This window comes from Mesoplodon mirus, assembly GCF_964341445.2.
Source record: "Mesoplodon mirus genome assembly, chromosome: 5".
Classification (NCBI taxonomy): Eukaryota; Metazoa; Chordata; class Mammalia; order Artiodactyla; family Ziphiidae; genus Mesoplodon; species Mesoplodon mirus.
Window position 1 is genome coordinate 1,153,681 of NC_138980.1, and position 23,869 is coordinate 1,177,549.

General features: G+C 49.5%; 1 protein-coding gene and 1 long non-coding RNA gene across 3 annotated transcripts in view; one reads left to right on the top strand and one right to left on the bottom strand.

Moving 5' to 3' along the window:
- On the bottom strand, positions 1-20,070 carry LOC309805158. Its single transcript, XR_014294230.1, has 3 exons — positions 19,982-20,070; positions 18,710-18,796; positions 1-622 (listed from the first exon to the last, which is right to left on the bottom strand). It is a non-coding gene; the product is annotated as an uncharacterized lncRNA (long non-coding RNA).
- Positions 19,662-23,869, top strand: part of MGAT4B (alpha-1,3-mannosyl-glycoprotein 4-beta-N-acetylglucosaminyltransferase B) — a 10,132-nt gene continuing 5,924 nt past the window's right edge. The window contains exon 1 of one of the 2 annotated variants that reach the window (XM_082622992.1): positions 19,662-20,086. In XM_082622992.1, coding sequence (XP_082479118.1) covers positions 19,990-20,086 — 97 coding nt within the window. In that variant the 5' untranslated portion in view covers positions 19,662-19,989. The remainder of the gene's footprint in view (positions 20,087-23,869) is intronic. The other variant, XM_082622991.1, reaches the window with a different exon arrangement.

The following is a 23,869-nucleotide window of genomic DNA, read 5'->3' on the forward strand; positions in this document are numbered from 1 at the left end:
TGATTAAGGGGTCCAAGAAACCTGGTTGGTAACAAGGTGTCTAAGGAAAGACCAGTGGAGGCATGAGGTGAGCCTTTAGGGCTGCCAAACTCTCACTGTGCCAGAGACACCCGTCAGCATCTGGAGAAGGACTCCTGCTTAGAACCATGTTTTGAAATGCATAAAGTATGTTGCATTACAAAAAGACTACTAACGTTGAAACACAAATATCAAAATATAAAAGCATACAAATTTGTGATACAGAAATACCTGTGACTCTTTACTAACTCATTAAATTATAGAACAGACATTATAAGCAATGCCTGTGGATTAATAAATACCAGAAACATGAGGCAGTCGTGAGTATGTAACTGCTATTTTGAAGTGTCTGCAACACCTGTAGTTAGTATGAAAATACCTGTGATTTCTGTTTGACAGTCGCAAACCCTGCTAATTCTGACGGACTTTGCTGCCTCCATTCATAATTGAAGGAAATTCCAAGTTTCAGTTAGAGGTTAGTGAAAATGAAGGATTTTTTTTCTCAGCTCTTGGATGGCACCAATTCTGGATCCTTGGACCACAGGTTAAGCTCCGTGAAGATGGATGGAAGGACTGGCCACCTCCAAGTGCTATCCCAGCAACTCTACAGGAAGGCAAAATGAGCTGAGAGATGGCATGTAATCCCAACACAAAAGGGCGTTTTCACTCTGTGGGAAGCACGAACAGAGGAGGAAGGGCCCACAGCCTGAGGTCCGGCGAGAAAGCAGAACTCTTCTGGGCCCACTGGGCTCCATCCTCCTTCCTAGATGGGGGCCAGAGCTGGTGTCTCTAGGCACAAGCAGCTGAACCATTAGCAGAGTAAGAGGCAGAACGCACCTGCTTGGAAGCGCCCATAGGGAGTCTGGGTTGCAGGCAGGCCCCAAGGAATTCATAACTGCAGGGGCACGAAGAGCAGTGGAAAACTGGCCCAGAGCCAGGCAACCCCAATTTGAAAGGGAAAAGTTGGGAGTCCAGAGGCTACAGTGAGGGACAAGCTAAAGGCCTGCCAGTTCTGGGTCAGCAGGGCCTAGGCGCACCCCCGACTCCCAGCAGTGGACAGAATGAACGCATGCATGCATGCCGGAATTAATGAACCAAGGGACAGCAGGCCTTCCCTCACTGTGATGTCACTTCCGCAGGCCCAGGGTGACGTCACCCCCTTAGGCTTCTCTCTCTCCATGACTGCCTCACCTTTAGCCCCTTCTGGCGGCAGCATTGGCTTTCGTTTGGGATATGCCCCTGCCCTCCCTCAGCACACAACCCTGGCAGGTCAGTCAGGCACGGTGCTGACCCATTCTCAGCCAAGTGGTGGGTGTGTGTCCCTGAGTGGGTGTGTGGCACAGAGGACCCTCTCCTGGAATTCCGAAGGGGCCACTGGGGAGAAGGTACAGAAAGGCAGCCTGGCAGTTGGCGGGGTGGTGGGATCTGGAAGACTACCCTCAGTCTCCACTGCCTGCACCCCTATAGCTGCCCAACTCCAGCCATCAGTTTTGGCGCGTGGCCCCCACCAGCCTACGTACCCTTGCCCCATCTCCCACTCTTCATCACTCCAGACCTCACACTTCCCAAAGTCAATCACCACCCTTCTCCCTCACCGTGGCCCTGGACAGTCCCATTTGTGACAGAGGCCCTATATTCACCAGATGTCAGGGCAGAATGCTGTCCCCTTCCCAGGCCTCCCCTTTCCTGCTCCTCCTCAAAGCCAGAGTGTAGAGGGGGAGGGGACGCAGATGAACTTCCCAAATTTACAGCACTGACAGACCATCTCCTTACCTTTTACTGTTTAATAATTTTTCTTAAATCAATTTACTTTTAAACTTAAATATGCATTTAGAAACAAATGTAAACCCTTTGTATCATAGTCCAAATGAAAAACCATTATCCCTGCCACAAATAAAAGATGTCTGTGAAAACATAAGAACACAGAATACAGTTTACTCCAGAAAGCTCAGACAGCCCAGTCTGTTGACAAAGTCCATTAGCACGTAGAGAGCAGTGCCCCTGTGTCAGTGTTGGCATCTGGTCTGCAGGAACACTGAGGCCACTCATTCCATCAGGCCCCAGAGTCAAGGTCTCTCAGCCACTGGCCCTGCCTCACATGCTCCTGGCATAGATACCTCTGCAGAAGTGGACGCCCAGAACCTACCACACTCCCAGGCTTCCATCCTGCCGGCCTGGGCTGGACGAGGAAGACAAATCCTGGCACCTCCCAGTCTGAACCCACCCAAGAGGCCTCTCCCGCTAGCCCCGCCAACACCCAACCGAGGCCTTACAGCCAATGCTGGGAACCAGGACTCTTAGGACTAGTACCCAAGCAGGGAAATGGCAAGGGCACTCCCCCAGTGCTTGCCCAGAGCCTGAGTTAGACGAATCCCTTGCTTGCTTGCACCCCTCCTGGTTCCACAGAGCACTGGGAAAAGCCTGCAATTAGTACAGGTATGAAGGTGTAAGCGTCCTGTGGTCAGGGAGAGGAGGTGCTTGGCCCAGCCCCCATCTCCTGGCAGCTCCTCTGCCTCCAGCCCTCCCTCTCCTGGCACCCGGGAGGCCAGCCCCACTCTGGGCTGGTGACTGAGCCAACACCCACATACACTGGCCCTTTTACTCCTGAGAACAGCCCACTTGCTCCATTTCGCAGAGCAGGAATGGCTCCTGGTCCTCAGCATGCCTTTATCCAGTAGAGTAGAGAAAGTAACCCCCAAAGGGAGGGGGAGTGAAGTGCCCATGGGCATCGGTGCAGGCAGCCACCACTCCGCCTTCTCCCAGCTGGAGGCAATGCCAGCTCCAGCCACATCTCTCTCCGTCCTGAGGAAGGAGATAGATGGACCCCAGGCTGAGCAGCTGGACTCTGTTCCCTGTGGACAGATGCCGGGAAAAAAGATAAGGAGACCACATATTTCTCATTCTTGAGGTCAAAGAGACCTCCCCGACTACACATGTGCAGAACGGCTCCTCAGGGGTCAGAGAAGGGAGGGGGCACCAGACCATAATATGTCCTGTCAACTTCTCAGAGACCCTTGCACTGGAATCCATCTTAGCTAAAAGATGTGTGCACACACAGGGGAGGGGCCTGAGCCAGACCAAATATGGACTCAGAGCCAGACAAAGCAAGATGATTGGCCAGAGGAAACCCGGAAGAATTGCCCCATGTAAGTGACTTAAACTACCCCAAGAGCGTACGACTCTTTCTCTGAGCCCACCCGTGTGTCTATCCGCATGTAATTTTTGTCCTAATAAACACTTTGTTTTGCTACTTTCCATCTCTTTGCTGGATTTCTTCTCCAGAGCAGATAAAGAGCCAGGGCCCTACCCCTAGCTACTGATCCCTGGTGGTCTAGTGGCTAGGATTCAGCGCTTTCACCTTCGCAGCTCAGGTTCAATCCATGGTTGGGGAACTGATATCCTACTTCAAGCCACCGCAGGCCACGGCCACCCCACAGCCACCTGAGATCACTCCCACTGTTACCCATCAGGGCTCTTGGCTTTCCTTAATCAACAGAAATTGATAAGACGCCAGAGAAGAAATTCAGGCAAGGCTCTATTGGGGCCCCTGCTGGAGCTGGGAAGAGTGAAAACAAGTAACAGGTTCCCTTGCTTTGCTCCCCAAGGGCAAGCTAGCTCCTTATATGGTGTGATGGTAGGGGTATGTCCAGGGGTCGGGCAGAAGGGGTGTGTTAGGTGGTGTGCCCACCCCCTTGGTGGTGGTGTGTGCAGGGGGCATGCACAGTACCCTGCTTTTGCTCCTCACACCCTGTTTTTGCCCCAGCTCTTCAGAAGTGGCAGCTGGGTTTTTGGCCTTTTTGTATCTTGTCCATAATTTGCCCCAACTGCACATACATGCAGTTATTTTTAGTCCCTTATAGTTTCATTGTATTTTGTTGCTGGAGGAGACGTTTGTCCAGGTGCAAGCACTGCAGCAAAGGGTCCCAGGTCCCAGGTCCCAGCCTGCCTCATTCACCCTTGAGAGACTCTACACCCTTATTCTTAAGGGGTAAGGGGCTAAAGGTCTCTTCTTCTGAAACTTCTTCCTGCTGGACAGGAGCCACAGATCCTACCCTACCGTAGAGGTATAGAAGTCCCTCGCTGACTGTACCAAGGACCTGTAGGGACCTGGGCCACTCTCCACTAAAATGGTTTAAATTCCATGAGACATCATGAGCCTTACATGAAGTTATTGGAGCCTAGAAGATACAAACTTAACCAAAAGGTTAATTAAACAAGGGCTAAAAAGGAGAAGAACAACAATAACCTAGAAAGGGAAGAAACCAGGTTAACATTGGGAGGGCTTCCTTAACTGTTGACTAGACAGGGGAAGTGATATTGTCTTTGCCAAACTTATGAAGCCATTCTGCTTGGGTGTATATTTTTGTTAATCTCAGGGTTAAAGTTTGACATGTTTCTCTATTTTTAGAATGGAAGGTCTGGACCTGTTGGTCCCAGGTCTCCTTTTTGGACCAAAAAGTCTTAGTCACAGATTTACAACAGTAGGGAAGACAACAAAACACTAGATGAAATATAGCATAAATTAGTATGACTTAAAAGAGAAGGGTTATGAGAAAATGAAAACCTCCCACCAGAAAGTTTTTATACCTTGTGGGATCCAAGAGAACAAACTAGAGAACCAGTTTTCAATTTCCCTGCCCATATTGAATAGTGAGGATTGTTGGTTAATTGTACTACTTTTGGGTTTTGAACTGCTTCTATGCTATGTAAAATCTCAGCCCCATAGTTTACAGGGGATTTTTTTGCATTTGAAAGTCCTCTTTTTTTTTTTTTTTTTCAGATAGCGGCATGGGCATGTAAAACAAGGAAGCCTGTGTATATATTTACAATTTTTCCTTCCCCTAAAGTTACGGTTCAGGTTAGGGCTATCACTTCAGCTCTCCGGGCCAAAGTGTTGGGTAGCAAAGGTTTTGCTTCTATAATACTAGGGGTGCTCACAATGGCATACTCTGCTCTCCTGGCTCCATCTTTAACGAAACTACTACCATCAGTAAACCGCTCTTCCTCAGGGTTTTCTACGGCCTGCTCTGTTAGATCAGGCCTACAGGCATAAACCTGGTTCAGGGTTTCGAGGCAGGAATATGTTAGTTTGGGGCTTTCATCAGGCACCAGTGTAGCCGAGTTGAGGGTGTGGCAAGTTTTGAGGGTTACCTCTAAGGAGTCAAGGAGTGAAGACTGGTATTTAGTAAGGCAGCCTCCAGTTAGCTAATGGTAGCCTTTAATCTCCAGAATCCCTTGTACTTGATGAGGGGTCTGGACTTCCAGGGGCTGTCCAAAGGTGAGCTTGTTAGTTTCTTCCATTAACAAAGCAGTAGCAGCTACTGCCTGGAGGCAACCAGGTCAACCTCAGGCCATGGAACCTAGTTGTTTGGAAAAATAGCCTATAGGCTGAGGAACTTCTCCTAGCTTCTGTATAAGGACCCCCAGAGCTATCCCTTGCTTTTCAGCCACCTACAAAATGAATGGCTTTTTTACATTGGGGAGGTATGCTCATCCCTTCTTACAAGAACACCATAATCACAACTAACTGCTGAACAACCACTGACAAAAAAACGCTGGAACCAACCAAAAAGATACCCTACATCCAAGACAAAGAAGAAGCCACAACGAGATGGTAGGAGGGGCACAATCATGATAAAATCAAATCCCATACCTTCCAGGAGAGTGACCCACATCTGGAAGACAATTATACCACAGAAGTTCTCCCACTGGAGTGAAAGTTCTGAGCCCCACGTCAGGCTTCCCAGCATGGAGGTCCAGCAACGGGAAGAGGAGTCCCCAGAGAATCTAGTTTTGGAGGGCAGTGGGATTTGATTGCAGGACTTCCAAAGGACTGGGAGAAACAGAAACTCCACTCTTGGAGGGCACACACAGAGTCTCAGGTGCATCAGGACCCAGGGGAAAAAGCAGTAACTGCATAAAAGACTGGGCCAAACCTACCTGCTAGTATTGGAGGGTCTCCTGAAGAGGCAGGGGGTGACTGTGGCTCACTACAGGGACAAAGACACTGACTGGCAGCAGCAGTTCTGGGAAGTACTCATTGGCGTGAGCCCTCCTGGAGGCCACCATCAGCCTGACCAAACAGCCTGTAGGCTCCAGTGCTAGGTTGTGTCAGGCCAAACAACCAACACAGCCCCACCCATCAGCAGAGAAGCAGATTAAAGTTTTACTGAGTAAAACCCTGCTCACCAGAGGGACAAGACCCAGCTCCACCCACCACCAGTCCCTCCCATCAGGAAGCTTGCACAAGCCTCTTAGATGGCCTCATCCACAGAGGGCAGACAGCAGAGCAAGAAGAACTACAATCCTGCAGCCTGTGGAACGGAAACTATAATCACAGGAAGTTAGACAAAATGAAATGGCAGAAGAATATGTCCTAGATGAAGGAACAAGATAAAACCCCAGAAAAACAACTAAGTGAAGTGGAGACAGGTAACCTTCCAGAGAAAGAATTCAGAATAATTATAGTGAAGATGATCCAGGATCTCGGAAAAAGATTGGAGGCAAGGATCAAGAAGATGCAAGAAATGTTTAACAAAGACCTAGAAGAACTAAAGAACAAACAGATGAACAATGTAATAAGTGAAATGAAAAATACACTAGAAGGAATCAATAGCAGAATAACTGAGGCAGAAGAATGAATAAGTGACCTGGAAAACAGAATGGTAGAAATCACTGCCGCAGAACAGAATAAGGAAAAAAGAATGAAAAGAAATGAAGACAGTCTAAGAGACTAGAAGGAATCAATAGCAGAATAACTGAGGCAAAAAACGGATAAGTGACCTGGAAAACAGAATGGTGGAAATCACTGCCGCAGAACAGAATAAGGAAAAAAGAATGAAAAGAAATGAAGACAGCCTAAGAGACCTCTGGGACAACATTAAACACACCAACATTCACATTATAGGGGTCCCAGAAGGAGAAGATAGAGAGAAAGGACCTGAGAAAATATTTGAAGAGATAACAGCTGAAAACTTCCCTAACATGGGAAAGGAAACAGTCACCCAAGTCCAGGAAGCGCAGAGAGCCCCAGGCAGGATAAACCCAAGAAGGAACATGCCGAGACACATGGTAATCAAAATGACAAAAATTAAAGACAAAGACAAAAATATTAAAAGCAACAAGGGATAAATGACAAACAACATACAAGGGAACTTCCATAAGGTTATCAGCTGATTTTTCAGCAGAAACTCTGCAGCCCAGAAGGGAGTGTCATGATATATTTAAAGTAATAAAAGGGAAGAACCTATAACTAAGAATACTCTACCCAGCAAGGCTCTCATTCAAATTTGATGGAGAAATCAAAAGCTTTACAGACAAGCAAGAGATAAGAGAATTCAGCATTACCAGACCAGCTTTGTAACAGATGCTAAAGGAACTTCTCTAGGTGGGAAAGAGACCAGAAACTTAAAACAACCTTGTACATATATAGACTGCTATATCGAAACCTCACGGGAACAGCAAACCCAAAAACTACAATAGATGCACACACACAAAAGGAAAAGCAAGGTGGTCCAGTGGTTAAGACCCTGTGCTCCCAATGCAGGGGTCACAGGTTCGATCCCTGGTTGGGGAACTAAGGTCCTGCACAGCGTGGCTAAAAAGCAAAACAGAATAAAACAAAAAAACCCAAACAAACAAAACCCATAAGATACAGCAAAAGCAGTTCTAAGAGGGAAGTTTATAGCAATATAATCCTACCTCAAGAAACAAGAAAAATATCAAATAAACAACCTAACCATACACCTGAAGCAACCAGAGAAAGAAGAACAAACATAACCTAAAGTTAGTAGAAGGAAAGAAATCATAAAGATCAGAGAAGAAATAAATGAAATAGAGATGAAGAAAACAATAGCAAAGATCAATGAAACTAAAAGCTGGTTCTTTGAAAAGATAAAAAAAATTGATAAACCTTTAGCCAGACTCATCAAGAAAACAAGGGAGAGGACTCAAATCAATAAAATTAGAAATGAAAAAGGAGAAGTTAAAACTGACTCCACAGAAATACAAAGGATGGGGACTTCCTTGGTGGTCCACTGGCTAAGACTCCGTGCTCCCAGTGCAGGGGGCCTGGGTTCGATCCCTGGTCAGGGAACTAGATCCCACATGCTGCAACTAACAGTTCACATGCCAGGGCTTCCCTGGTGGTGTAGTGGTTAAGAATCCCCCTGCCAATGCAGGAGACACGGGTTCGATCCCTGGTCTGGGAAGATCCCACATGCCACGGAGCAACTAAGCTCATGCAGTACAATTACTGAGCCTGCACTCTAAAGCCAGCAAGCCACAACTACTGAGCCCAAATGCCACAACTACTGAAGTCCACGTGCCTAGAGCCCATGCTCCACAACAAGAGAAGCCACCTCAATGAGAAGCCCGCACACCACAAAGAACAGTAGCCCTCACTCTCCGCAACTAGAGAAAGCAACGAAGACGCAACGCAGCCAAGAATTAATTTTAAAAAAGAGTTCACATGCCACAACTAAAGATCCCTCATGCCACAACTAAAGATCCCACGTGCCACAACAAAGATCCCGCTTGTGGCAATGAAGATCCCATGTGCTGCAACTAAGACCTGGGGCAGCCAAATAAATAAATAAATAAATATTTAAAAAAATAAATGCCATGTGGCTTTCTTTAGGAAAAAAAGGAAATACAAAGGATCATAGGAGACTACTACAAGCAACTGTATGCCAATAAAATGGACAACCTGGAAGAAATGGACAAATTCTTAGAAAGGTACAATCTCCCAAGACTGAACCAGGAAGAAATAGAAAATATGAACAGACCAATCACAAGCTCTGAAATTGAAACTGTGATTAAAGAACTCCCAACAAACAGAAGTTCAGGACCTGATGGCTTCACAGGCGAATTCTATCAAACATTTAGAGAAGACCTAATACCTATCCTTCTGAAACAGTTCCAGAAAATTGCAGAGGAAGGAAAACTCCCAAACTCATTCTATGAGGCCGCCATCACCCTGATACCAAAACCAGACAAAGATACCGCAAAAACGAAAATTACAGGCCAATATCATTGATGAACACAGATGCAAAAATCCTCAACAAAGGGACCTCCCTGGTGGTCCAGTGGTTACGAGCCCGCCTTCCAATGCAGGGGACACAGGTTCGATCCCTGGTCAGGGAAATAAGATCCCACATGCCACCAGGCAACTAAGCCTGCACACCGCAACTACTGAGCCTGTGCACCACAACTAGAGAGCCCGCGCTGTAACTACTGGGCCCGCATGCCACAATGAAGAGCCCATGCAGCACAACAAAAGATTCTGCATGCCACAACTAAGACCCAACGTGCCCAAAAATAAATAAATAGATAGATAGATAGATAGATAAATAAATAAATAAATATTTTAAAAAAATCCTCAACAAAATACTAGCAATCTGAATCCAACAACACGTTAAAAGGATCATACCCTGTGATCAAGTGGGATTTATCCAAAGGATGCAAGAATTTTCCAATATCTGCAAATCAATCTGTGTGATACACGACATTAACAAATTGAAGAATAAAAAAACCATATGATCATCTCAATAGATGCAGAAAAAGCTTTTGACAAAATTCACACCTATTTATGACAAAAGCTCTACAGAAAGTGGGCAAAGAGGGAACATACCTCAACATAATAAAGGCCACATACAACAAACCTGCAGCTAACATACTCAACAGGGAAAAGCTGAAATCATTTCCTCTAAGATTAGGAGCAAGACAAGGACGTCCACTTTCACCACTTTTTTTTTTTTTTTTTTTTTTTTTTTTGCGTTATGCGGGCCTCTCACTGTTGGGGCCTTTCCCATTGCGGAGCACAGGCTCCAGACGCGCAGGCTCAGCGGCCATGACTCACGGGCCCAGCCGCTCCGCGGCATGTGGGATCTTCCCGGACCAGGGCACGAACCCGTGTCCCCTGCATCAGCAGGCGGACGTTCAACCACTGCGCCATCAGGGAAGCCCTTTTCACCACTTCTATTTAACATAGTTTTGGAAGTCCTAGCTATGGCAATCAGAGAAGAAAAAGAAAGAAAAGGAATCCAAATTGGAAAAGAAGAGGTTAAACTGTCACTGTTTGCAGATGACATGACACTATACATAGAAAATCCTAAAGACACTACCAGAAAACTACTAGAGTTCATCAATGGATTTGGTAAAGTTGCAGGTTACAAAACTAATACACAGAAATTTGCTGCATTTCTATACACTAGCAACGAAAGATCAGAAAGAGAAATTGAAGAAACAATCCCATTTAACATCACATCAAAAAGAATAAAATACCTAGGAATAAACCTACCTAGGGAGGCAATAGACCTGTACTCCGAAAACTGTAAGATGCTGATGAAAGAAATTGAAGACAACACAAACAGATGGAAAGATATACCATGTTCTTGGACTGGAAGAATCAATATTGTCAAAATGACTATACTACCCAAGGCAATCTACGGATTTAATGCAATCCCTATCAAATTACCAATGGCATTTTTCACAGAACTAAAACAAAAAAATCTTAAAATCTGTATGGAGACACGAAAGACCCCGAATAGCCAAAGCAATCCTGAGAAAGAAAAATGGAGCTGGAGGAATCAGGCTCCCTGACTTCAGACTACACTACAAAGCTATAGTCATCAAAACAGTATGGTACTGGCACAGAAACAGAAATATAGATCAATGGAACAGGATAGAAAGCCCATAAATAAACCCACACAAGTATGGTCAATTAATCTACGACAAAGAAGGCAAGACTATACAATGGTGGAAAGACAGTCTCTTCAATAAATAGTGCTGGGAAAACTGGACAGCTACATGTAAAAAAAAAAGAAATTAAAACTTTTTTAAAATTTTATTTTATTTATTTTTGGCTGCTTTGGATCTTCATTGCTGCACGTGGACTTTCTCTAGTTGAGGCGAGTGGGGGCTACTCTTCGTTGTGGTGCGCAGGCTTCTCATTTTGGTGGCTTCTCTTGTTGGGAGCATGGGCTCTAGGCGCGTGGGCTTCAGTAGTTGTGGAAAGTGGGCTCAGTTGTTGCGGTTCGCGGGCTCCAGAGCGCAGGCTCAGTAGTTGTGGTGCACAGGCTTAGTTGCTCCATGGCATGTGGGATCTTCCTGGACCAGGGCTCAAACCTATGTCTCCTGCCTTGGCAGGCGGATTCTTAACCACTGTACCACCAGGGAAGCCCCTGGCAGGCGGATTCTTAACCACCGCGCCACCAGGGAAGTCCCAAAATTAGAACACTCTTAACACCATACAAAAAAATAAGCTCAAAATGGATTAAAGACCTAAATGTGAGACCAGACACTATAAAATTCTTACAGGAAAACAGGCAGAACACTCTCTGACATAAATCGCAGCAGTATCTTTTTCCATCCGTCTCCCAGAGCAATTGAAATAAAACAACAGTAAACAAATGGGACATAATTAAACTCAAAAGTTTTTGCATAGCAAAGGAAACCATAAACTAAACGAAAAGACAACCCACAGAGTGGGAGAAAATATTGGCAAATGATGTGACTGACAAGGGATTAGTCTCCAAAATTTACAAACAGCTCATGCAGCTCAATAGCATCAAAACAAACAACCCAATCAAAAAATGGGCAGAAGACCTAAATAGACATTTCTCCAGAGAAGACATACAGATGGCCAAGAGGCACATGAAAAGATGTTCAACATGGCTAATTATTAGAGAACTGCAAATCAAAACTACATTGAGGGGCTTCCCTGGTGGCACAGTGGTTGACAGTCCGCCTGCTGATGCAGGGGACGCGGGTTCGTGCCTCGGTCCGAGAGGATCCCACATGCCGCAGAGCGGCTGGGCCCATGAGCCATGGCCGCTGAGCCTGCACGTCCAGAGCCTGTGCTCCGCAATGGGAGAGGCCACAGCAGTGAGAGGCCCACGTACCGCAAAAAAAACCCAAAAAACACCTACATTGAGATATCACCTCACACTAGTCAGAATCACCATCATCAAAAAATCCACAAACGGGCTTCCCTGGTGGCGCAGTGGTTGAGAGTCCGCCTACCGATGCAGGGGACACGGGTTCGTGCCCCAGTCTGGGAAGATCCCACATGCCGTGGAGCGGCTGGGCCCATGAGCCATGGCCACTGAGCCTGCGCGTCTGGAGCCTGTGCTCCGCAGCGGGAGAGGCCACAACAGTGAGAGGCCCGCATACCGCAAAAAAAAAAAAAATCCACAAACAATAAATGCTGGAGAGGGTGTGGAGAGAAGGGAACCCTCCTACACTGTTGGTGGGAATATAAATTGGTACAGCCACTATGGAGAACTGTATGGAGGTTCCCTAAAAAACTAAAAATAGAACTGCCATATGATCCTGCAATCCCACTCCTGGGCATATATCTGGAGAAAAACATGGTCTGAAAGGATACATGCTCCCCAATGTTCATTGCAGCACTGTTCACAATAGCCAAGACACGGAAGCAACCTACTGTCCATTGACAGAGGAATGGATAAAGAAGATGTGGTATATATATATATATATACAATGGAATATTACTCAGTCATTAAAAAGAATGAAATAATGTCATTTGCAGCAACATGGATGGACCTAGAGACTGTCTACTGGGTGAAGTCAGACAGACAAAGTGAAATATCATATGAGGGCTTCCCTGGTGGCGCAGTGGTTGGGAGTCCGCCTGCCGATGCAGGGGACACGGGTTTGAGCCCTGGCCCGGGAGGATCCCACGTGCCGCAGAGCAACTGGGCCTGTGTGGCACAGCTGCTGAGCCTGCGCTCTAGAGCTCGCGTGCCACAGCTGCTGAGCCCGCGTGCCACGGCTACTGAGGCCCGTGCGCCTAGAGCCCATGCTCCGCAGCAAGAGAAGCCACCGCACCGCAACGAAGAGTAGCCCCCGCTTGCCGCGGCCAGGGAGGGCCCGTGCACAGCAACAAAGACCCAATGCAGCCAAAAATAAAAATAAAATAAATAAAATATATATATCATATGATATTGCTTATATGCAGAATCTTAAAAAAATGATACAAATGAACTTATTTATAAAACAGAAACAGACTCACAGACTTAGAGAACAAACTTATGGTTGGGGGGAGGGTGGCAGGAAGGGATAGTTAGGAAGTCTGGGATTGACATGTACACACTGCTATATTTAAAATGGATAACCAACAAGGACATACTGTACAGCACAGGGAACTCTGCTCAATATTATGTAACAACCTAAATGGGAAAGAACTTGAAAAGGACAGATACATGTATATGTATAACTGAATCACTTTGCTGTACACCTGAGACTAACACAACGTTGTTAAACAACTAGACTCCAATATAACATGAAAAGTTAAATAAATAAATAATGGAGACCCAGAGCAAGAGCTCTGGTGAGGCCCTGTTTGGTATTATTAAAAGACTTTTCTCGTTCCCCAGTCCAAAGTAATGGTTCTGTATCTGGGCCTTCAGTGGCTTCACATAGAGGCTTAGCCATTATCCCAAATCCTGGAATCCAAATTCTGCAAAATCCTGCCATGCCTAAGAGTGTACGAAGATGTTTCTTTGTCTTTGGGCCACTCTGGCATAATATAGTTTGTTTTCTATCTGGAGATAACTGTCTACTTCCAGGGTTTATAATATATCCCAGATATTTAAATTGTTGCTTTGAGATTTGTGCCTTTTTGTGGGAGACCCTGCAGCCCTGGGCCCCAAGGAAATTAAGGACTTCAACAGTATTCCGACCTGAGGCCCCCATGGTAGGGCTACGTATTAATATATGATCCACATACTGTAGAACAGCTCCTTTAGTCCTTTAGAACAGCTCCCTTCGTTCTTCTCTTAGGGCCTGGGAGAGCAAGTGTGGGCTGTCCCGAAACCCCGAGGCAACACTGTCCAAGTATATTGTTGCATTTGGCCCAAGTGGGGGTTAGTCCACTTGAAGGCAAACAGATACTGTGATGAGGAATGAACTGGGATGAAAAAAAAGACATCCTTGAGGTCAGGCACAGTAAACCATTTTGCATCCCCCAGAACCTGGATTAATATAAGGATTGGCCACAGGGGATGTATAGGGACCACTGCATCATTTACTGCTCTAAGGCCCTGAACCATTCATTATTCCTCAATTAACTTAACAACTGGCAGAATAGGGGCATTGCATGGAGACTAACGGGGCACTAAGAGGCCATGGTTTAAGAATTTATCTATGAGGGGTTGCAAACCCTTTTTTGCTTCCAACTTTATGGGGTAATGTCTCTTGTTAGGATAAGCGACTTCTGGCTTAAGGCTAATTTTTACAGGTTTGGCATTTATAGCCTTCCCAGGGATTCCTTTGTCCCAAACTGCAGGGTTTACTGTGTGTAGAATATGGCTGGGAATAAGCTGTTGTTCTTCCAGCTGATTTGTCTTAGCCAGAGTCAAGAAAAGGGGCTGCTCGGGGTCTCCTAAGTATAACATGGCTCCAAGGGAGCCCAGAAGGTCTCTCCCCAGTAGTGGGGTAGGACACTCGGGCACAACTAAAAAGCCATGTGAGATCAAACACTATTCAGATTGGCAAGTGAGAGGCCCAGTGAAGTAATGGGTATAAGGCTTTCCATCGACACCGGTCACTGTACAGCTTTCAGAGAAGAGAGCCCCAGCGTGAGAGATCAGGAGAGAGTAAGTGGCTCCTCTATCAATTAAAAGATGGATTTTCTTACCTGCCACATCAAAGACCACCCAGGGCTCCTTGATGGAGATGGACATCTCACGTGGGGGGAACCGCCAGAATCCCCGGGCTGCCTCAGTCACGTAGCATGGCCACCTCAGGAGCGGGAGTCCCCCACCCCCTTGGGAAAAGGGAAGGTCCCACTTCCTATGACCTGTTCGTTTGCAGACTGGGCATGGACCAGGGGACTCTTTCTGGTATCTGTGGGCCCAGTGGCCAGTTGACTTGCATTTGAGGCATTCCCCCTTGCTAGTTTTACCTCCAGATGAATGGTTAGACTTCCTTGGCTCCCTTGGGTTGTCCTGAGGTTGCAAGGCATGGCTGACAGCAACGGCCATCAGTGTACCATGAGCACTAGCCTGCCTGTTTTCACATTGGTTCTCTCTTCCTCCTCAGCTTGATCTCGATTATTAAATACCCCAAAGGCCAGCTCTAGGAGTTGGGGCATAGGGGTTTGCGGGCATAATATCAGTGGCAGACTGGCTGATAAAATGTTGTCCCAGCAGGGATTGACACACAGGAGTGGAGGGATCAGTGTCAGTAAATTTTCTAAAAACCTTCACAAGCTATCCCCGAAAGAGGACTGGATTTTCTTTTTCTTCTTGGGTCGCTCCTTTAACCTTTTCATAGTTAACGGGCTTTTTGATACACTTTCTCATCCCTTCTAATACACATTGGATGATGTGGTTCCTGGCTTCTGTTCCCTCTGGGGAATTATATTCCCAACAGGGCTCCTGGCTTAGAGGATCCACCCATGATGAGTAACCTGCAACTGAGAAAGCATTCCTAGAAATGAAGTCCAGCATCCCAGAGACACTTACCAGGAGGCGTTTGTCGGAAGGGGGTCAGAGTGTCCTCCAAATTCCCTTCTTACCTAATGGGATTTTGAGCATCCTCTATTCTCCCATTGCCTAACCCGATGTTTCTGGTCAACCCAGTCCCTTGCACAAGGGGTAGGGGGCGGTGGGCAGGACATTTGTATCAGTGCGCTGCCAGGACTCTCCTTGAGGGGATCTGTTATATGTAAAGCTTATGCCTTATAATAAGTTTCCTTATGCGAGGGTGTATTTCTCAAGATTGAGCGTCTACAAAGTTTATAGTGAGGGCTTCTCGGCAGCAGCCAGTCCAAAAGGCTGTCTGTAGCAGTGTATGGGCTGCCAAGGCCTGAAGTGAAGGGGGTCCTAGAGGTGCAAAAAAGGAACTCCTGGAGGAATTGAAGTTGGGCGCAGTGGGAAAAGCCACAGGGGTCAGGACCTCAGGGTCTAGAGGTGGGAGTATTCCCATAGGGGATTTTTGGACATAGAGAAAGGTGAGAGACCAGACAGCAGAAGAACCCAAAACCCTCTCCCCTATCTGCTTGGCAGCTATGATAAAATTGGGAAGAGCCTGATGACTCCATCTGACACAGGCAACAGTAAGTCTAGACAGTGTTTCCCGTGTAATTTAACATACCAAATGAACCCAGTTAGTTTAGGATCTGTCTTTGGGATGCTCCCAGGGCCCTTTGAAGCACCCCAAAGTTAGCTGGAGGTCAAAAGAACTTTCATTAGAATTTGATATTTGGGAAGTCTGTCAAAAATTTCAAAAAGTTTTTTTTGGCTATGCTGCACAGCTTGTGGGATCTTACTTCCCCAACCAGGGATTGAACCCGTGCCCCATGGAGCCCTAACCACTGGACAATCAAGGAATTCCCTCAAAAAGCTTTAAAACGCCTGGTCAGATAGGATCATAGGTAGTTGTGAAACAATACTTATTCCTTGAGCTAAGGTGAAAAAAGGATTTCAAAAGTAAATACAGGGACTTATTTCACCATTGGTGGCGCAGTGGTTGAGAATCCTCCTGCCAATGCAGGGGACATGGGTTCGAGCCCTGGTCTGGGAAGATCCCACATGCCGCGGAGCAACTAAGCCCATGCGCCACAACTACTGAGCCCAGGCACCTAGAGCCCGTGCTCCACAACAAGAGAAGCCACCGCAATGAGAAGCCTGCACACAGCAACCAAGAGTAGCCCCCCACTCACCACAACTAGAGATAACCCGTGTGTAGCAATGAAGATCCAACGCAGCCATAAATAAATAAATAAATAAATGTATATTTTTTAAAAAGTAAATACAGACCACTTAAAGGCACTGAAACTCACACAATCTTTGATCAAAGGTAGCATTCCAGGAAAACTCTTCTCTTATGAGAGAGAGAAACTAAATCCAGTCCTGTATCAGCCTACTCTTAATAAAATCCATTTACCTAGTCAAATTTAATCCAACCCTAGAAAATCCTGACCATACACAAAACTCTTTTCCCAATGTTCCTTTTCCACAAACCTTTTGCAACTTCCTGTAGTCATATTATTTTGTCCCTTATTCTTTTCCCATTCAGAAATAACAAGCTCTAGGACAGAATCACCCTTTTCTTTTAACAAAATATATTTCCACTCCTCATACCTTCTTTTACTGAAAACGCACATCCTACTTTCCTTAAACAACTATGAACTGTCTTTACGTTAGCATTCCCTGGTTGGAATATCCCATAACCTCTAGAAACATGCAACTTCCCAAAGCACTATTTTTTTGCTCAGTGTGGTATGTGGTACAAGACATGTGTTTAATAAAGCCAAACATCTTTCGTTTCCCCCTCATAAGAAGACAAAAGTTGTAAAGTCGTAAGTTTAGATCTGTTTAGCAATTAATGTGCCAATGTTTCACCTTATTTGAAATGGCCTGGATACTCAATGAATTCCTATCATTTAACTTAATATTGCTTCAAGTTACCAAAGTGTGGAGAGACTATTTTAGATGGATATTTCCAAAACATAATTATTCCTATAGAGTTTACCAAAAAGCTCTTACCTCAGTAACATTTACTAAAAAATGTAATCATATCAGGTTATTTTCCCTGTTGACAGATTTTATAACAGAAACAATATGCATTTATTGGCTTCCAGTAACCCTAGGAACAATGAAAATATTATATTATTCTTAATGTTGATGACTCTAAAGACAGGTCTGTATTAATTAAGCCCACAACCTTAAACTAGCTCTAATACCAGATATTAATTTAATATTGAATATTTCCCAGATCACATGAATGTGGAATGTATTCTGGCGAGTTTTATATTTCTGAGAATGTATATACGTGCTCAGTTTCCTTTAAGCCAATTAAATACAGCTCATTTACAAGTTAATGTTTACATAAAGAGAAACAGAACCAGAGATCTCATAGTTTTCCCACTTGAATTTAAAAAGGTCTCTTTTTTTTCCTCAGTCCGGGGGACTACAGATGGATCAGATAGTTCCTGAGAGCCCAGGCAGAATAGTTACATTGCAAAGGCAGAGGAGAGAAATGCAAGCTCCTCTCTTTTTTATTCTTTTTAAAATCCCACCAAGTAACCCAAGGCTGGAGTCTCAGGCAATGTGAGCTGTGTTTGTATTTCAACGCTTAAGTGCTCCACAGGGCCCACAATTTCAGCAGAGACTTGCAGGAGCGGTTGGACAGACAAAACTACGTAAGACAAAGATCCTTTTACTCGGCATGTACCACCGACAAAAACTTGACACAAACAAGAACTTTTCAGGATAAAGGGGATGGGAGTGCAGGTGTAAGGATCAAGGGAGAGGTGAAGGGAGGCGAGAAAGACTAAAAAAAGAAAGTGACAGCAAGAAAATAAAGGTGAGAATACTGGGACAATAGAACTTCCAGCCACAACACATGAGGTTTGAATTCTATCACTGTCATAAATCTCCCATCAGGGAGAGCCCACTGGACCAAGGTCTGCACGGTGTGAGGCGAGCCTCTCCCACCTCTGCTTGTCACCCATTGCCGGCCAGAGGGAGCGTGGTCTCACGTGCTGAGAGGAGTGATACTGTAGCTGCCCAATGTCCACTCTCTCCAAAGGATAAGACAGAGGAGTGGGAAAGGACAGAGAAAGGAGAGATTTCAGCAGAGGGAAAGGGGCAAACGGGAGGGGGAACGCATTGCACGAATGAGGTACTGAGGCCCCCAGGGGCCCGAAAGGCAGACTTACCAAATGCGGTGACGAGGTGAGGTTCAGGCGATCTCTTGTCACCCACGGGGAAGCTGCTTTCAGTGGTCCCAGAGGTGCCCAGATCCTCTCCCGGGAAGAGGGAGAGGTCCCATGTTGGGTGCCAGAAATCTGTTACTGGTCAGGGTTCTTGGCCTTCCTTAATCAATGGAAGAGGCCAGACAAGAAATTTGGGCAAGGCTTTACTGGGGCCCCTGCTGCAGCAGGGGGGCAGCGAAAACAAGTAACAGGTTCCCTTGCTCGCTCCCGGGTGGGGCTCGCTGGTTCCTTACATGGGGTGAGGTTAGGGGTGTGTCCGGGGGTTGGGCAGGAGGGGTGGCTTAGGTGGTCTGCCCACCCCTTTGGTGGTGCACAGGGGGCATGTGCGGTACCCTGTTTTTGCTCCCGGCTCCTCAGAAGTGGCAGTCAGGTTTTTGGTCTTTTTCTGTCTTGCGGGTCATAATTTGCCCCAACTGCCCATGCACACAGTACTTTTTAGTCCCTCGTAGGTTCTTTGTATTTTGTTGCTGGAGGAGATGTTTGTCCAGGAGCCAGCACCGCAGCAAAGGGTTCCCGGTCCCCGGTCCCAGGTCCCAGCCCGTCTCACCTTTATTTGCCTAGACTTCTCAGACCTGGGGGAGGGACCTGAGGGGCCTCAAGTTAATGCGATTGAGGACCAGATCTGGGTTTCGAGAGTTCACAACGAAAATGTTACTGAGAAGGGGTTGGGGGACCCCCTCACACGGCCTCCACCACAGAAGGCGCGAACTCGCGAAGGCCCCAGCTTTGACCTACCTGAGGCCGGTGCCCAGGGCCGTGAAGTCCGGGACGCATGAGCCCACGCGGGGGCCGCTGTCCGGAGCCAGGAGGGCGGGATCCCGGGCGTTGGTCCCCCACCCCGCCCCCTCGTGGTGCTGGTGGCGGCAGCGGATGATGCGGCCCCTTTAAATCCCGGCCGCCCCGCCCTTCGCAGCCGACTCCGCGGCGGCCCGGGATCCAGGCCGGGCCGCGGCTCTCGCCGCCCAGCCTAGCCCAGCCTGGCCCGGCCCAAGCGCCGAGCCTAGGCGGTCCACTCCCCGCGCCCCAGAGGAGCCGTTAGCGCGGTGCCCGGCCCAGTCCCCAGCCCGGCAGGCCCGCCCGCATCCCTGCCCGGCCCCGGGCTCCCAGCCCCTCCCCGCCCCGGGGCCGGGGCCCCTGCAGCCTCCAGGTTCCCGCGCCCCGGCCCCGGCCCCCCCGGGCCATGCGGCCTCGGCCCCGCCGGCGCCCACCGCGCACCTGAGGAGATGAGGCTCCGCAATGGCGCCTTCCTGACGCTGCTGCTCTTCTGCCTGTGCGCCTTCCTCTCGCTCTCCTGGTACGCGGCGCTCAGCGGCCAGAAAGGTGAGCCCCTCCCCCGCCGTCCTCCGCCCCGCGCCCCCTCCCACACCTGGGCGCCGGCGGCCGGAGCGGGGTCCGGACAGCTGCTGTGGAAGGCGGCCGGAAGCCGACGCGGGCGCCCCTTCCCCGCCCGGGCGGTGCGAGAGGACGCCCCTCCCATCCTTGCTCCCACTTGTTTGCTGCTGGAATAACGAAATTCTCCTCTGGCCTGGGCTGGGCCGCGCCGGTGAGCGGGAGTCGGGTGCCCCGTGCGCGCTCAGGACCGGCCTCCGTGAGTACAGTTCTGCCCGTGTTGGGGCGGGTCGCTCCCTCTGGTGAGCTGGAGACCTCAGAGTTCTCAGAGAGGGACAGAGACACAAGGTCACAGAGGTGGCCGTGCCGGAGGGTCCCCAAGGTACCGCTCCAGGCACCTGGGTACACCGATCCTGAGACACGAGTGAGGAGGCAGCCGGACATCCAGGCAGTACCATCACTTCACACCACCTCTCCACCCCAGCGCACTGTGGGGGCGGCTCCCTGGGGCCTCCACAGCCCTCCTCCAGGACATCTGGCCCCAGGACTCCTCCACAGGGATGTGGGTGCTGCGGAAGCCTTCCTGTGGCTGCTGGCCTGGGGGGATGCATGGGGGGCCTCATGAGCACCCCACCCCGCCCTGGCTACCGGTTAACTTATTTTGTGTGGTCTCACCTGAAGTTGGGTTCAGCTGGCCAGTCCACCGTCATGGCCCTCTGCATGTGGCCAGCACACTTAGGACGGGGGGGCAGGCCCCAGCACCGGCTGGAGTTGGTTGGGATGCCTGGGGCTGAGTGGGGCCTTGGCTGAGGGTTGAAGGCTGAGGAGGCGCTCTCAGGCCCTTGTCCACCCAGCCGTTAGCACAGGAGGCACCGGGAAAAGCTGCTTCCTTCCTGCCGTCTGGCTTTCCTGCAGGAGGCCTAAGCGGGATCAGGCTGAGGCCAGCTGACCCTCCGCCTCCCTCCCACCTCCTGCTTCCCTGTTCCCCAACAGAGGCTGCGGGAGAAGCTGGAGCCTCTCTGACCCTCCAAGTCCCAGTGTCCCCTCCTGGCTCCTGGCTCCTGCCCGCCCAGCTCAGCCCAGCCCTGTTTGGATGAAGGCCTGGGCTGCCCTAGGGGCTCCAGAGGGCCTGAGGGGAGACCCCCTAGGACTTGGTACATGGAGGGCATGGCTGGGGCAGAGTTCTCCGTAGGTGGGGTGTGTCACCTGGGGAAGGGCATTTTGGACCCTTGAGAGAGTGACCATGTAAGCAGCCTGGCATGGAGGCCAAGGTGGGGCCATATCCGACGGGCTGGGGCACATTTGTTCAGCTGTGAGTGGAGCGATGACCCCTTGCACCCTGTCCTGGGCTAGGCCGCAGTTCCTGTGTGCCTCCTATGGCAGCCACCGGCCATCAGCCAGGTGTCAGGAACTGCAGCACCAGCCTCCCACCAGGACACCTTCTCTGTGAGTCTGGCTGGCCACAGTGTCCAGGAGTGAGGGGGATACCCATGGCTCCATTTAGGGCCTACTCTCCCTAAGCGGGGCATCGAGGAGGGCCTGGGGAGCAGGAGAACACCCCTACGCAAAGAAATGCGGGGCTCAGATGCAGGGGTCCTTGTCCCTTGGGTGTGGCAGTCCAGAAGTCTGTGTGACATGGAACAAGATGGTCACCTGTGCCTTCCCCGTCGAGGGCTGTTACTGTTCTGGGAGTCCCAGTAGGGTCTGGTCTTTGGAAGCTTGAAGAGAAGACTGGGTCTGGGCTCTTATATGAACCTTTCTCATTCTTACATTCAGACGACTGTATTAAGCCCATGGGGAAACCAGACTAAGTCTGAGGCCAGACTGGACCCTGGCTTCCAGCTTGCAGTGAGTAGGAGGCTCAGGAGAGGGCTGGCCCAGGCACCGATGCTTAGAGGAAAGGCAGAGGAAGCCATATCTGTAGGGAAGGGAAGAGGTGGGCAGGAAGCCAGAGAGGAAGGGAAAGCAGGAACAGGTGGCATCCTGGAAGCCAAGGGCCAGGAAGGACACACAGGCCTTGGCAAGACGGACCCTAGATACGGGGTTTCAGGCCCACTTTCACATCCAGCCTTGACCAGATTTGTGCAGCAGCTCCACTAATGCTCGAACGGTAGCCCTCAGCCAAGCACCTGCTGAAGGTCCCCAGGGAAGACAGCAGACCCTCCAGGGGGGTGGCCTCAGCCACGCAGCCCTCCCCAGTGTCTAGGCTGTCCCCTCTCTTGGATTTCAGCAATGATGGATGCCTGTCTTGACCACTGGGTGGGCGGGTGCAAGTCCTGGAGGGGAGGTGAACACCTGCACCCTGTCCATGCCCCTGCCCTACTGCAGGACTTTTTTAAAAAAACATTTATTTATTTATTTGGCTGCTCCAGGTCTTAGTTGCCGCACGTGGGATCTTCGCTGCCGCATGTGTGATCTTCCTTGCCACATGCAGGATCTTTTAGTTGAGACATGCGAAGTCTTAGCTGCGGCATATGGGATCTAGTTCCCTGACCAGGGATTGAACCTGGGCCCCCTCCAGTGGGAGCTCAGAGTCTTAGCCACTGGACCGCAAGGGAAGTCCCCTCGCCGCAGGTTAACAGCAGACCTTTGCTGGGCCTGGAACCTGCCTGTGCCCCTCTGGGCCTGTTTCTCCTTCCCTAAGTACAGAGCACAAGGTCTGTGCCCCAGCCTGGCTCTTGAATCTGTTTCTTTAACAAAGAGGGAACCAAAGGGAAGACTGTGGTCCATGGGCTGCTGGTATCCTGATTACTCTGCCTTCTGGTGGAGGAAGGGGCGGGAAAGCCTCCAGTAGTGTGACCGCAGCTGCCCCCAGGACTCGGGCAGCAGAAGGCTCCTAGGAAGGGAGGCCAGGGTAGGGAGCAGGCTGTGCCCAGGCCTTGGTGGTCAGGACGATTCAGGTCAGCAGGGCCCACCGCTGCCACTGGCCTGTCCCCCTGGGGCAGGCTAAGGTTGGACGGAGCTCAGCCCACTTAAAGATCAGAGAAGGCCACGGGTTTGCAGGGGGGTGGGGGGGGACAGGGGCAGCAACAGCAGTCAGAGGGGGATGAGGTCTCCTTACCCTCCCTCCACTTCACAGAGGGCCCCACCGCAGGGAGCTGCCTTGGGCGTAGCCAGTAGCACAAGGGCTGCCCCCGCAAGACTCAGCAGCTCCACAGCACTGGGGTGGCATTGAGGAGGGCATCAGGGACAATAGGTGGGTGGGTAGGGACCCAGGCAGGAGGGAGGCCACCTGCCTGTGTAGGCAGCTCTGAACTCCCTCCTGCTGGGCCTCAGCACCTCCAGTCCTCCCTCCCTACTGGCAGCTGCGCAGGTGAGTGCTGGGGGTGGCCAGCTCCCTGTTCAAGGGGTCAGGTTTCCAGGGTAACCTGGCCTCAGAACCCAGAGCAGAGCCTCAAAGATCTGGTAACCTGACTCCTGACTCCCTCCCCCAGCAGGGCTGTCCCTGAGCACAGAAGCTTGAAGTGGCCTGGCCTTTGGCCCCTTGGGCAGGGTGTGGGAAGGGAGATGGGGCAAGCTGCTGACTCTGGAGTGCCTCATCAAGGATCTGCTTGGCTCCCCCGCCCCTCCCCCCACAGCCTCTCCGTCCTGCGTGGAGGCTACCCCTCCCTCTTCCCCAGGACTTAGCACTTCAGCCTCTGCCCCAGCTGCAGAAAGGGGGTGTCCTGAGATGCCCGAACTTTGCCTTGGTCATGACCTTTGGTATACCCGATTGTGGGGAGGTGACACCATCCCAGGGCATTCTAGGGGCTGTGACCACCCCCCGCAAGGGAT